This window comes from Gracilinanus agilis, chromosome 6, assembly GCF_016433145.1.
Source record: "Gracilinanus agilis isolate LMUSP501 chromosome 6, AgileGrace, whole genome shotgun sequence".
Classification (NCBI taxonomy): domain Eukaryota; kingdom Metazoa; phylum Chordata; class Mammalia; order Didelphimorphia; family Didelphidae; genus Gracilinanus; species Gracilinanus agilis.
Window position 1 is genome coordinate 18,888,906 of NC_058135.1, and position 16,117 is coordinate 18,905,022.

The following is a 16,117-nucleotide window of genomic DNA, read 5'->3' on the forward strand; positions in this document are numbered from 1 at the left end:
GTCTTCTCCCTCCAAGATCAAGCACTTGGCTCTGTTTCTTGGAGAGAGACATATAACATCACTGGTTTATTCTCCCTCCTAGAGTAGAAATGAAGCCACAAACACATTGCCCTGGAATTACTTCTGTACATGTTGTGTCTATTATTTCCTGTCTTAAGGGAAGAAGTATTAGAGACAGAATTGACTAGGCTGGGACCTTGTGAACTTGGAAAGATCATAAAAACTAGCCACCAGAACCCCAGTAATGGGAGTCTATGCCAGAGTTTGTGGTCAGATGAATAGGGGAAGGAGCAAAACCCTGAGCAATACAATAATGGAGTTAATAGGGAGGAGTTCATCCATCTCCATTCAGAAGTGATGTTGACAAAAGTATATATATATATATATATATATATATATATATATATATATATATTATTGCAATCCTTTTGAGTCCTCTCTTCCCAAGGACTAAGGTAATATAATAATAAGAGTGTGTCCCTAGAGTTTAGAGGAGAAATAGTTATATTTCTATTTATATATATGCATATATGTAAATATATATTTGCTGTAGACTAATTGATGTTAACTAGTTAAGTGAGACTAGAATGCTAATTATTGAGTCAATCAAAGATATATGGGAAATATAAATTGTAATTATTAATTTTTATGGGGAGAGCCCTCTAGAATGGGAGCTCAAGACAACGGCATTAGAAATCTGCCCCACTGTGCCTTAGAACTCTGAAGAGGAGATGTAGTCTTCTTGCAAGTACCCAACTTGCCAATAGGAGTGAGAATTGGGATAAGGGCCCCCAGAGGGTATATACATACTATATAAGTTTTTAAAAATATTTGCTGTAAGTCAATGAGTACTGTAGACCTGGCATTAAGTCAGTCAGATCTGACAGTGAAATTTTCCCCTTCATCTTTTTTAGTCCAAAGACTGTGATTAGATTTGCAAGACTTTAAATAATTATTCTTACTAATCTTTGTTAGAGATGCTCCATCTCTGGCCAGGAGCCTTGTCATCTTATACTCAAAGATCCCCTTCTATTTAGTTCTCAAATTAATGTTTTGTTTCATAAAGTAGTAAGTATCGAGGAAATCCTAACTCCTACATTGTTTCTTGCCTTCATGATCCTTGTCGATACTTTTAATCCAACACCCCACTTTACAGATGAGAAACTGAGAACCCCAGAGGATAAGGCTTGCTCAAGATCACACATTAATGAGTCACCATTTGAACCCAAGTCCTCTGACATCATATCCAGACTGTGTTGTCCTGAATTGTAATCTGCACATTGTCCTAAATTAAGTATGGAGTCAAGGACATGCTGGACACGAACAAGGACATTTGTTCTCTCCTTTAGTGTTCTTGAGATACTCGATCTTCACAAAAACTTAACATCTGGACAAATGCACAAACAAATTAATAATCATTTATTGTAAATAACTCTGAAATCGACACACCATTAATGGACAAATTAACACTATTAAATGCCTTCCGTATCAAGTACATTATGAAGACAACTTTATATTGGAATAATTTCTTTTTAAAAAATTTAAATAGAAATTTCCCTAAAAATAGTTGTCTTCAAAGCACACCAAATGCCAACAATGTAAGGCTTTTTTCTTGTGCTGATTAACATCCAACAGGAAGGTCACTACGCTCCATTAATTCAACATGCTCCTTACCAGACAACTTGACACAGATAAAAAAAACAAATTCAGAAGCTCATTACGTAATCGTCGTTTTCTATTTTGATGCTAACTTAATGAATGCTGCATGCTCTTCTTACACACTAGTAGACATTGAATTCTAGAGAAATGTCAGTTAATTATGGTCTAACTGTCTGATGTGGAAAAGTCATGGTCTTACTTTGAGGGAGAAGCTAAAGTGCCCATGCACCACCGACTGGGACTGGCTAGGCTATAGACTGGCTCTGTCCACATTTAAAGGAGAGCTTCGTTGAGCACCGGGCATGGTAACTCCAGGCTCCTTTACAGATGACCCCGGCAATGAGAACGGATGGAATAATAGGTAGAAAGGGGGCCTTACTTCCAGGAAGACCCGAGTTCAGATGCTGCCTTTGTCACATCCTGGCCATGTGAGTCTGGGCACTTAATCTCTTAGAGCTTTGGGTAACTTTGTAAGACTTTAAATTGCAGGGGAAATGCCAACATGCCCTGGTAAAGGGAGCTTCCTCACTTGGGAAGTCCCCATATGAATAAAATCACAGGTCCAAACCATCGCCCTAAATAAAGAGATGGTGTCTAAATGAGCCACAATTAACAGGACCACCTGGGTGTATAGCTTTAAACACCAAATTTGCTTAGCAGAAACCAAATGTGATGTTACAAAGAAACTGGAATATCAATAAGTTTGTGAAGAGGGCAAAAAAATAAGAGATCCATTTTCCTTTTTCTCTTCTGTATTACTTAAAGCCAACTTTTCTTAAAGCAAAACTAAACGATCCCGGCTCCTGAGCCCTGTCTTCTGTCTTAGAATTGATACTAAGTATTGGTTGAAAGGCAGAACTCCTGTAAGGGCTGGGCAAATGGGACTGAGTGACTTGGCCAGGGTCACACAGCATGGAAGGATCAAAGGTCAAATTTGAACCCAGGATCTCCTGTCTCCAGGCCTGGCTCTCTCTCCACTGAGCCACCTAGCTGTCCCCAAAAGCATATTTAAACTCTCTTTTTATTGTTTCTTACTCTGCCCACTGGATTCTTCATGTAGTATATGTCAAAAACCATGTTTGATCAGTTACTACAAATTTTTAAAAATTCTCACCGTAGTTAATCAATTCCTTCATCCAGACAGGGTCAAGACCATGGCTAAGCTTACGACTGTACGCTGGTCAGATAGCTACAAGGTCTATTCCACATCCCACATCTTGGCACATCAATGTCGAAATACAACTACGTTGACTTTTCCGCTTACATTTCAATGAATAGTTTGAGTTGAGACATAAGACAAGCCGATTCTTAAGACAAATAACCCTAAAACAAAACCACAACAGATCCCCCCTACCCCAACAGAAAGAACTTTGGGACTACATTGGCCAAAGCAAACTAAGTAAACGGCATGCATTCTGGCTACAGGTCAAATGGTCAAGCACTGCCATCTCCAGTCCTCTCTTTCCGGGCTTCGATCATCTGCTTGGGAACCCGTTTAAGGTCCGTGGCCAGCCCTAAGCAAGACATGAAGTCAATGAACCATGTGGTTGGGTTGAATTTTAAACCAAATTCACTGGCAGAATAGTCAAATGGGAAGGTGTGATGGTAATTATGGAAGCCTTCACCTAGAAAACAAAGAAAAGAGTTTCAAAAATCAGCTAACTTCTTTCAAGGCAGAATGCAGATGCAAAATAACAGTAGTCATAACCGACATTTCTATAATATTGTTCAGTTTGCACCAATCTTTATGATCCATTTGGGCCACGCATCAACCCCCTGAGGTAGGTGTCTCGGTTTGGAGTCAATGATAGCACAGGATTATAAAGAAAAACCATTTTGAAAGCCTCTGGAACTCCAATTAATACAATGCTAAGCCACGAGTCCAGAAAGACTCAAAAGGAATCTCACCACCCACTTTGCAGAGAATTCAAAATGAGACCCGGATTTTTGAAATGAAGGAATTTACATACTGCTGTGAGGGTTTTATTTTGTTTTACTTTTTTTTTTTTTGTTCAATTGTGGGGAAACTAGGAAGAAGAGAGAATAAATAAATGCTTATAAAATCTTTTTTAAAATAAAGTTCTTAAACCTTGTTTGGTGAGGATGCAATAAAACTGACCTCAAAACTTAATTGGAAAAAAAAGCAAAAAAACCCTTAAACTTAATTGGGAGGTAGGTAGCTAAGTGGCTCAGTGGATAGAGAGCCAGGACTGGACCCAGGAGGTCCTGGGTTCAAGTATGAACTCCGACACTTCCTATCTGTGTGACCACTGGTAAATCACTTAACCCCCATTGCCTACCCTTCTGTCCTAGCCTTGTCACTAGAACAAAAAGTAAGAATTTAAAAAAAAGTATCATGCAATGTTTCCCACTCACCTCACTTTTTTAGCTATTTTTAAAACATTTACTAGCTCACTCTTGCAAAGATCCTATACTAAGTTTATTGGAATTTTTTTTCCATTTTGAATATTTTTGGATCCATTTCCTAGTTGCCAACATTCTTATCTCTCTGAGCTCCATTAGGGCAGAGATGAGGTCATCTTGTATCCCTAGCGCCTAGCACAGTGTACATATTTAGTCAAGGTTAACTGATTATAAAGGGAATGGTTTCAGAGTCACACTTTGAATAACTTGCACAAGATAATGCAGATTGTAAAAACAATCAATTTTGAAATTTTGAGGAACGCTGATCAAAACAATGACCAGCTACAGTGACAGAAGCAGGCTACTCATTTCCTGATAGAGATGCCGTGTCCTTAGAGTGCAGATGGCAACATGTTCTTTAGACATAACCAGGGTGGAAGTATGTTTTGGTTGGCTTACATGTCTACCACAAGGGATTTTGTCTTTCTCGTTTGTGGGAGGGTGAATAAGGGAAAGGTGGGAGGGGAGAAGGCAGATTTTCATTTGAAAAAAAAATATTTAATAGATAAACAAAGGCGTCTATCTACTTGAAAAAAAATTTATTGATTGATTACAATCAGAAGTCTCTGTCTGACTTAAGGGTAGATAATCCATGTAACTTCCAGCTTAATGTGACACCTGTCACATCTATTTAGACCAAGGCTACTCTTCTGGGGAACTGCCAAGGGTTCCTGGGCCAGGGTCCCCCAAGGTCTCAGTTCCAAAATATTTGCCCTTCATTCAAATGAGTTAGAGAGGGAGAAGAACAAAATGTCTCCCAAGGCACAAGACCATTGTCCTTTCTTTCTCATTCCTGTATGAAAAAATATATGCACAAACCAGGTCAATCTTTTCCAGGCTTCAAGCCTGATCATATCTCTAATTAGAAAGAAAAGGAGCTACTGTTCATTGCAGAACACCAAATCAATAATAAGAAGAAACAACAATACTTTTAATATGAGAAAAAAGCAGATCTCCAAGTTAAGTAGGGAATAAGTTCAAATATGGGAGAATAAGAAATGTTTCTCTAAAGATAAGTGGTAAAAGAATATGAATAAACAGTGCTCAAAAGAACTGAACACTATTAACAATCATAAGGAGCAGCTAGATGATATAGTCAATAGAGCCTCAAACAAACGCTAGCTGTGTGGTCCTGGGCAAGTCCCTTAACTTTGTTTACTTCAGTTTCCTCATCTATAAAATGAGCTACAGAAGGAAATTGACAAACCATTCTAGTATCTTTGCCAAGAAAACCCCAAATGGGGTCATGAAAAGTTGGACATGACTGAAAAATGACTGAACAACAAAAGAACCATATGCTTGATTATTCTGCATCACTAATAATAAAAGAAACACAAATCAAAATAATTATGGGAAGTCATCTCACATCAAGCAAATTGACCAAGGAGGCAAAAGAAGGAGCGCTGTCAGTGCTGGAGGGATTATGAAAAGACGAGCAAATATATCCTTGGTAGAGCTGTGAATCAGTCTGATCATTCTAAAAAGCAATTGGCATTATACGGTGACTAAAATGTCCCTACCTTTTGATGTGGAAATTTGCAAACGGCTTTATCTCATTTGATTATTACCTTAATTTGATTATTTGATTGCGTTACCTCATTTGATCCTCACAACAACCCAGTAAGATAGATGCTATTACTATCCCCATCACTTGGGAAAACTGAAGTCTAAAAAAACTAAGTGACTTGCACACAACTAGGTCACACAACCAGGAAGTATCTGAGACAGGAGTCAAACCCAAGCCTTTCTAATTCTAAGTCTAGCATTGTATCCAGTATGCCACACTGCCTCATATTCCCCAAAAAGGTCAGGGGGATATGAAAAGCTCCCACATACACAATATATTTATGGTAGCACTTTTTATTGTACCAAAACACAGGAAGTGAAATAGAAGTTCAAGGATTAGGGAATGGTTAACACTGGGGCACAGGAGTATAACGGAATATTATTGTGACATTAGATATGATAGATATGGAGAATACAGAGAAGCGTGAGAAGACAAACAAACTGATGAAAAGTGAAGTAGGAAAAGCAATATACGTAATGACTGGTGGTGGTGATAGTGGTGATTGCAATCATGTCTGACTCTTCATGATCCCATTTGGGGTTTTCTTGGTAAAAGATATTGGAGTGGATTGCCATTTCCTTCTCCAACCCATTTTACAGATGAGGAAACTGAGATAAACAGGGTGAGGAGATCTGCACAGGGTCACAAAACTATTAAGTGTTTGAGGCCAGTCTTGAACTCAGGAAGTCTTTCTAACTCTATGACTCTATCCACTGTACCGCCTAGCTGTCCCAAAATTATGGCTGCAACAATGTAAGTAGAAAGGATCACAGAAAGTCTCAAATTGTAATTATATTTTCTTATTTTTATAATTTTTTAATTTAAAAATAAATATTTTAGTATTTAGTAATTTTAGTCATTTTCTCCTTACATTTGTCCTGAAAAAGACTTGAGAATATGTACCTTCCTCTCTCTTTTTAAAGACTGGGGGTCAGAGGTTGAATGTTGTGTCAAATCATAAAAATCAGCTGATTTGGAGCTGATTATATTTTGGACCCTTTTTTGCCCTTTTTCTTGTTTATTCTTTGTTATAAGAGATAGATCTCTGGGTAGGGAGAGGAAGAGATATATTCAAAAGGAAGGTGATCTAAAAGCAAAGATAGTAAAAATTTAAAAAGAGAAGGGGGAAAAAGAGGAAGAAAGAGGAGAGAAACAAGAACAAGGGTAGAAAGTAGAGAAGAAAAAGGAAGAATTCAGGATGAAGATGGTGGTGGTGGTGGTGATGGTGGTGGTGGTGATGAGGCTGTTGGTTCGGAGTAGCAACTAAAACCAAACACATCTGGCAGACACTCAGGTAATCAAGTAGCCAACACTAAGTCAGGTCATTCAGCAGGTCAAATTATTCTAGGATCTGGGGAGGCATTTTCCAGCAAATTTATCCAAGGAAGCCCAAAAGAAGAGTCTTCCTTAAAATCGACATTCTCCAGGAGTCATACTGAGCTTCTTTCCTGCTCAAAAAAAAAAAACAAAACATCAAGGAAAGTTTCTCAGATCAAAACAATCTCATCTGTTTTATTTGGTTTAGAATTCTGATTCCCAGGCCAAATTCTAGTCCAAGTGCTTGAGCACATTAAAAGTTCCTTTTTGAGGAAAATATTGGTCTTAGCCAGACAGAGCTCTACAAATAAATGGCCCTCCATCTGGAAAAGAATGTAAGTCAGTCATAAACTTTCACATTGTAATGCCATTTCTACCTTACCTGTGTCTGATGTCTAAAGCATATAAATCTCTCTTTTTTAAGCCTTTATCTGTATAGGGTCTTCTTCCAAGGTAGAAGAAGGGGTAAGGGCTAGGCTGTAGGGGTTAAGCGACTTGTCCAGGGTCACACAGCTAAGAAGTTTCTGAGGCCATATTTGAACCCAGGACCTAGGATCTCCAGATATAATTCTCTTTTCAATCCACAACATGACTATGGATTTTTAACATTTTTCGTAAGAAAATTCAACCACAAATTTCCAGGGAGATCAGGGGAAAAGGAAAAGAACCTCTAGGTTCCAAAATATTTATAACAGCTCTCTTTGTGGTAGCATAGAACTGGAACGTTGAGGGGATGTCCATAAGTTGGGGAATGGCTAAGCAAATTGTGGTACATGTTTCTGATGGAATATTACTGCTCTAAAAGAAACGATGAACAGATTAATTTTTTTTAAATCCTGGAAAGAATTACATGAGATAAACAGTGAAATGAGTAGAACCAAGAGAACATTATATGCAACTACAGATTTAATATTTGAAGAATTACTTGTGAATCATCTCCAGAGAATGAACTGAGAAATAGAAACATGAAAGGCATGATCTATATCTTTTGCTAGATGATGTTTTCTATGGGGATAGAGGGACCATATAAAAAAGAAAAAAGAAAAGAAGATTCAACCTCAAATTGAATAAGATCTAGAAATTGTCAAAGACTCATTTGCAATGTCTTTGGAAAGAAAAGGTTTCATGATTATGTTAAATATTCATCCTGTGAGGCTCTCTAAATTATAATGAATGAAAAAGCATTTATTAAGAGGCCACTATGTGCTAAGCATTGGTTTTGGAGATACAAACCAAAAGTGAGATATTTTCTGCCCCTGAGGAACTTACATTCTAATGGGGAAGACAGCATATATAAAGGGAAGCAGTCATCTTCAGTGGTCACTCAGATTTGTCTCCTGGTTTCCCTGACTCGATTCAAGTCCCAGCTAAAACCACACACTCCATATGAAGCTTTTCCCCATCCCTCCTAATTCTAGTGCCTTCCTCTTGTTGATTATTTCCAATTGACCTTGCATATCTTGTTAACACATAGTTATTTACATGTTGTCTCTCCCATAAAATTGTAAGGAATTGTACCCCAAAGTGCTTAGCACAGTGCCTAGCACATAATAGCATCTTTTATAAATGTTTATTGACTTATTGACTGACCTTTCCAGAAGTGAAGGTTTTGATTACAGTTCTTGAAGCAAAAGGGGGAAAGGGGAGGGTGACAAGGGGTGACATCAGAGCAGGGCAAGGTGTCCAGTCTTGGATGGATATGAAGTTTGGCTGGGACAGGCTAGTGGATTAGGTAAACTGATAGTCATTCCCCAAACAAGACTCCCAGGTTGAATGGATTAACACCGCCCCCAAATTAAATTACTATGAGAAAACAATCTAACCATGCCTTATTATTGTTGTTGTTGTTGTTGCTAGTAATCTTTATTAAGTTATATTCATATCAAACAGAGCTTTTACAGAGAATCAACATAAGAAATGTCCATTGGAACAAAGTGCCTGCATCTTCTGCAAAATGGTGGAAGTGACTCTCCACCATGCTCCTCGGCATCCCTTATCTAAGATATCCTTATCCTGGACTCAAAGGAGGGGTTGGAAGAAGAAAAGAGGGGTGGAGTAGAGGGAAGGACAAAACCTCCTGATGAATGTGCATACTTTACTGTATTAGACAATGAGAATTATATAAGTCACTGTGTTCCCTCTTTGCCTTAGTTGCCTGTAAATGGAGCTAAATTTGGGACTCAATAGCAACAATTAATTCATTCCAGACACCCAGTGAAGTTTGTTTTTTCAACCCCCATTAGCTGGGTTTGGTTCTATTTTTATTTTTATTTTGAATTGCCCTCCTTCACATTAGTTTTAATTTTGTAAAGTGCCTCTGATCCCTTCCAGAAACAGTCACGGTACAAATCCTAAATAAGGGATCACATTTTATATGCTGAGGCCAGTGAAAGAGCCAGATGGTCTACACTATAGGTTTGGTCACCATTTGTCCCGACTTCTGTCCCTGGGAAATAGCAATTTCAAGAAAAGAAAGAGTCTGTTTAAGGATGTTTTACCAAAGGAATATTCTTTATCAGACCATATGTTCCAGTTTACCCAGAAGTAGCTGGTAGCACAGTGGACAAATTGGTAGGTAGGTCTGGAGTCAAAAAGACCTGAGTTCAAATCTGGTTTCTTTCAGAGACTATCTGTGTGACCCTGAGCAAGATACAACTTCTGTCTGCCTTAGTTTCTTCAACTATAAAACGAACAATAATATCATCTTTCTCCAAGGGGTTGTAAGGAGAATCAAATGAGATGCAGAAAGCAGCCGGCACTAATGATTGCTTGTTTCCTTTCTTTGTTTTAATTTGGAGAATGTCATTTCTCTAATCAGAAAAGACTCCAGCAGTCAGGAAATAAGATTTCAGGGGACCATTGGGGATACACAGAATTCAGAAAAGAGAAGACATTGTTCGAGGCTAAGGAAATTAGTTTTTAAATCTCCCAACTTGGTAGATGATAGTATATAGCATAGTATAATGGATAAAAGAATTGGGTGCTAATCCTGCTTCTGATATATGTTAGCTGTGTGACTCTGGGCAAATGACTTCATTTCTATGGACCTAATTTTCCTCATCTGTAAAATGGGGATAGTCACACTTTCTAGAGCATGCATCCTAAGGATTATTGTAAGGGTTGACCAGGCAGACTTCTTTTACAGTTTACAGAGCATTTTGCTCACAAAAACCTTGGAAGGTAGGTAGTCTAAGTAGTAGTACACTTATTTCTATTTTATAGAGAAAGACTCAGGCTTAAAGGAGTTAGGTGATTTGTCTGTGGCCATGAAGCTAGTAAATGGCAAAAATCAAACCTTGAATTCTGATCTTTTTTACTTAAGATAGAAGTCTTTCCATAAATCCATAAATAAATTCATCATATCCATAATAACTGTCATGAAGCTCCTCTTCCGATAGGGATACAAAATGTTTAGGAAGATGCAGCTAGCTGCAGGGTGGATGGAAAGGCCTGGGGCCATGAAGGTTCTGCAGCAGGGCAGATGGTTAGGTCCAGATGGCAAGCAACCCAGACTGGCTGGAGTATCAAAGGGAGATAAAGCTAGTGTACAAACACATCTTCTTCAGTGTTGGTTTTAACTGGTAAAACGACATTTGCTTCTGACATTGAACTCTTCAACAACGTCAAGGACTTTTTAATGAGGAGAATTATTGGCTGCCTCCACTGGTTTCTCTAGACTGGTTTTGCCTTCCACATTGGTGGCTGTTGATCCATAGCTGAGGTTAGTGGTGAAAGTGATTGCATGGTTATCTTCACTGAATGATAACAGTTAGGGAGTAGGATAGATAATAGGGCTGGTGAGTTTGGGGATTGGATGCTGCTGCTTCTCTTGGAGATGTGTTCCTGGCTCATCTACACCAAAGTCTGAGGGGTGATGGTGGTGGTTGTGGCATTTCTTTTCCCTGCTTTGCATTGGCCCACTTACTTGTTTGTGGTGGCTGGTGATGGTGATAGTGATGATGGTGGGGGCTACATCTCCTCAGAGGCCAAGAGGAACAATTCTACACATCACAGACCTTCAAATACTTGAAGACAGCTATTGTATTCTCCACAAGTCTTCTGTTTTCAAGGCTAAAATATCTGCTGGGAGCTCTTCCTTCAATTTCTCCATACACAAGCTTATCAATTATCAGATAAATGGCAGGAATCCTACCAGATAATATCAGAAGTATCTGGATTGACAGAATTAGGATGGAGTTTCACAATTACAAGGAAAGTAAGACTATACAATTAATAGCAGTGGTTCTATATTATACCAATATCCAATTTCACTGTGACTTTAGGGTTTGATTAAGGGAGACTTCCTATCATTTTGATGAATTTACAAGAAAGTATGCCTTTTTTTGAGACTTCTGAAAGCATCTTTCTATGGAGGATATGAACATGCACAACTACATATCACTGAAGGGACTCAGGGCATCTCCTGATTAAATTTTCATGACTTGCGGTGCCTTCAAAAGAATATGGCTGGCTTTTACTCCTATGGAATGGACATAGAAAGGAATATTCCTTGTGCCTTCACCCCTGCCATCTGAGAATAGACTTGGGTCCTTGCTTCTTTAGGAACCATTAATGACTGCCTTGAAGCTGTTTTGATTCCTATATCTTGAAAGCATAGGAAGCCTTAGAGTAGAGGTTTTGGCCCCAGTCTAGGAGCCATGAAAAGGGGACTTCATTGTCCAAATAGTTGAAATGTCTGAATTCTAACATCTTGGAAAGAGGAGGGGAGATTTCCTTTGTAGCAGAATCCTAGAATCTAGACTTTGAGACAGAGCAGGGAAATTTCTTGGGTAGCACTGGCCCTGGGGATGACTTCTTAAGCTGCTTCAAATTCCTGAGTTCCAGAGTCTAAGCTTCTGTTAGAGAAGGAGGATTTCCTGAGAGTATCTGATAGGTGCCAAGCTTCTGTAGAGAAGAGGATTGAGCATATGGTTCTTGAAATTGGAAGAGTAGTAATGGAGGACAGGGCGGCAAGGTCTTAAGTTACCTTAAGCTGTTCACTGGGGGGCCAGTGAGAAGGTAGTTTCTATGTAGGAATAGTCCAAGCTCTCAGAATACTACCATAAGCATCAATGCCTATATTCATCTTTGTAGGATAAAAATGAGGCTCACCAGAAAATGTTGGGATATTTCCTGTCCAATACTACAAATTTGTTTTCCCTCAGAGGGAAAGGCAGAACTCACCAGAGAGGAGAGAGAATTGTGGTTTGGGGTTCATATGTTATGTGTCTTTTATGAATTTTACGCATGATTTTTAGGTTCCTATGGGCACTTTTGGGGCAGTTAGGTAGCATAGTGGCTAGCATGCTGGCTTTGGAGTCAGGAGGACCTAAGTTCAAATCCAGATTAAGATACTTACTAGGCGTGTGACCCTGAATAAGTCTCTTTACTCTGCCTCAGTTTCTTCATCTGTAAAATGAGCTGGAGAAGAAAGCTACTCCAGTGGTTTGCTGAGAAAACCTCAAACTGTCATGAACACTTGGAGGTAACTAAAAACAACTAAATAATGAGTCCTTTTAATTCTATTTTCTTTGAGGTGAAATAAAGGCTGTTGTATCTGGTAGCTCCATTAGTACCCTAAATATTTGTGTGGAATTTGGGTGACCTATTTTATTCACATTTGTGAGGATACACGTTATATTTTGAGATTTTTCCAGAATAAACTTAGAGTGAGGGTAGGTGAGCCAAAGAGAGATGATGATTTCTTGGAGTAGCCCCTAAGATTAGATCTGATCCATATGAACTAAGAGGCTGTGGGATCTGGGCTATAGGGTACATGATCATCCCTAACCTTTTGATGTGCCTTATTAGCTCTTGGTTTTTATAAGAAAACAGTGCTGTTTTTTTCTGTATTATTTCTATAAAGCTTATGAATCTCTTTTCTTTCTACTTCTCCCATTCAAAAATATAATCTTTGGTTTTATAGCAGTGGTTGCCATGGCACTCTGAAGCAATTAATTAGTGCCCAAGACTAGCCAAAGCTGTTTGTATGAACATGGTAACACTCACTTCTTCAACCACTGCTGACAACTCTTCAGGATTCCCACATGTCCTAACTCTAAATTCACGACCACCCAATCCCAAGCAGAATCTCCTTGTTGTACCAGACTTTATACTCCCCACTCACCAATGGCACCCAAAGTGACAAATAGGTTCTCCCGAGGATTGATGTGCTTGTCATAGGGCCGGTTGCCATACAGGTGGGCAGCACTGTTGACCAACCAGCTGACGTTGAGGGAGATGGTGTAACGGAGAATGAAGGCCAGGAAGTAGGAGTTCCATAGACTCTCTCCCCAGACGTACCAGGGTACCAATGTGGGTACAGCAAAGCACATGAGAAACACGGTAATCTTATAGTACCTGAAAGAGATGGCAGAAAACTGTAACCAGGACCTCACTATCAGTGGAAAGGAAGAGGAAAAGCTAATTACTGGAAGGGGCCAACCCTGCCCAAGAGAGAGCCAACAAGCCACCAACTCCTTCCTGTAGAGGGAATAACCCATTGTGTGTCTGTTCTCTAGACAACTTTCAAGAGTCAATGAATCAATATTTTTTCACCACTTCCTTGGGGAATGTATTGTCTTATATACTTTTTTGTGTATCACTATTAAAAATTAAAGCTTAAAAGAGCTGTTCACTACCCATACATGGTTTATGTATTAAACTAATCATCTTAATAGCTTACATATAAATCATGCCCCGATATTTTTACAAATATTTTGCAAATGCTTTAACATTATCATAGTTAACATTTTCATAGAGCTCTTAAGGAGTGCAAAGCACTTCACATCCATTATTTCATTTAATCTTCACAATAAGAGAGGTATTATAATCCTCGTTTTACAGGTGAGGAAACTGAAACTTATTGCTCAAGATCATACAGTTAGTAAATATGAGGTAGGAATCAAACTCGGGTCTTCCTGAATCTAAGTCTAATACTCTATTATCTAATTTGATCTTCATAAAAATTTTATGAGGGGGCATAGATTAAGTTAAGAAGCAAAGTGACTTCTATAGAAGCCACTATGATTCAAACCCAGTCTTCTGATTTCAAGTTTTAAGTTCTTTTCACTATACTGGACAGCAGCATATGATACTCCCTAATATGTGTAGTTCAGTGTAAAGATTATTGAACTTGAAACTGAGTCTGAATGCTGGTTCTGCTAACTATGTGACCTTGAATAAGTCATTCACCTCTCTGGACTTAGGTTTCCTCATCTTTAAAATGAAGTGGTTGATGTGGATGACCTCTAAGATCCAATGTGACAAAGCTTGGCCTCCCAAAATCATAAAGGCATAAAGAAACTGAGAGCAAATAAAGAGGCAAAACCAATGATCTGGAACTCATTATATAACGAACAGGTTCTTCATAGCTCCTATAAAATGATAGTCTCCCTCATGCCAGGCCAAGAGATGCTCTTATGAAGACATATGGTGGGGAGGGGGGAGGAAGGGCAAGGAAAGAGAGTGAGAGGCAAAGACAGAAACAAACAAAGGAAGACAGAAAGAGAGGAAGAGACAGAGAGACAGAGGAAAGGAAGAAGGAAAAAGAAATGAAGATAGAGACAAAGAGACATTGAGAAAGGCAGAGAAACAGAGAGATACAAAGACGGAGACAGACCCAGAGAAAGATAAGCCAGCGAGAGAGAGGCAGAGACAGAGGTAGAGAGATAGAGAAACACAGAGAGAGAGAGAGAAAGAGACAGACAGAGAAGAAAGACAAAGACAGAAAGAGGGAGAATGAGATGGAGACAAGACAGAGAGAAAGACAAGCAGAGCAACAAAGACAGAGATAAAAGGAGGAAGAGAGAGAATTCAGAGAGACCTTTGATTTCTGCCAGGGTCACAATCTTGAGGCTGTTCTGAAATTTTTTCTTGAACTTCCAACATGCATCTGTATTATAATCTTAAACCTACTATGCAAGGTCTTCTCTTGTTTTAGTATTAAGTCCTTACTAACCTTTCCCTAGGGTTGTAGGCTCCTTCCTTCCACTACATTCCCTCTTACAAAAAGACTTCAATAGCTGGTTTCTGTTAATTACAATTACAGGTTCTCATGGGTTATGATACTACAATTTAGCAAAGCTAAAGTCTCTTTAAAAAACCTCAAAACATTTAGATCACTACTCATGGGTTTTCCTTGCTTAATAACATTCAACTCTAAAAAATCTTAGCTAATAACATTACCCTCAGAATAATTTGCCAGTGCCCTCCTTTTTCTTTGCCACTTCCTCAGCATTCATTTGGTTTTTCCTTATTTACAAGCTGCTTTGTTGAGATAGTGGAAGGGAATGTTTCTGTCTTTAGATTTGATTGCTTCCTTAAACTATCACATTCATTTAGTAAAATGTGAACTATGTGTGAATTTATCAGACTTTACCTCAATAGTATTGAACACATCCAAGTAGGGAAACAGCAGGATTTTTCATTGGCCAAAATATAGGACCAAAGGTACAAAGTTTTGCTATTGATGGATATACATAATAAATGTAGGAAAGATGGAGAAAAAATTACTTTGCCTTATTTCATTTACTTTTTTGTTCTGGTCTAAATTTTTATTTTATATATCTACATATAAACATATGTGTATATATAAATATATGTGTGTATATATATGCATATATATGTGAGAGAAAGAGAGAGGCAGGCAGAGGCAGAGACAGAGAGACATCATCACCATGTTGGGGTCAACATATATAGTGTGTCAGACTGTGACTGATTAGATCAATACAAAGTGGGAAGGCTCTACCACAGACTGAGCATAAATATAATCTGTATGAACATTGAGCAGGGGGTGTTTCTAAATTTGTTCATCTCACATTTCTTTTGAGCTACTGCAATTCTGTCTTGCTTACAGAGAACAAGTCCTTCTTTGATGAAGGCCTGCCGTACTGGAAGGTCCTGTGCCATTGTTTCCCATGTCTGACACCCGATACCAAAGTTCTTCAAAGAGACCTTGAGAGTGTCCTTGTATCACTTCAACTGAGCTTCCTGTGAGTGCTTACCTGGTATGAGTTCTATGTAAAATAATCTTTTAGGCAAATATGTACACACCCATACATATATATACATATATATATACATATATGCAAATATGGATGTAGATAGATAGAAACTTGGACATTTCTAACCCTGAATCAAATATTTTCC

The 16,117-nt window shown here is 38.5% G+C and overlaps 1 protein-coding gene across 1 annotated transcript in view; it reads right to left on the reverse strand.

The window, feature by feature from the left end:
• Window positions 1-3,093: 3,093 nt before the first annotated feature.
• Window positions 3,094-16,117, reverse strand: part of SCD5 (stearoyl-CoA desaturase 5) — a 76,810-nt gene continuing 63,786 nt past the window's right edge. Inside the window, exons 4-5 of the mRNA XM_044681301.1 lie at window positions 13,095-13,327; window positions 3,094-3,284 (exon numbers count right to left, since the gene is read on the reverse strand). Of these exons, the coding sequence (XP_044537236.1) occupies window positions 3,094-3,284; window positions 13,095-13,327 (424 nt within the window). The remainder of the gene's footprint in view (window positions 3,285-13,094; window positions 13,328-16,117) is intronic.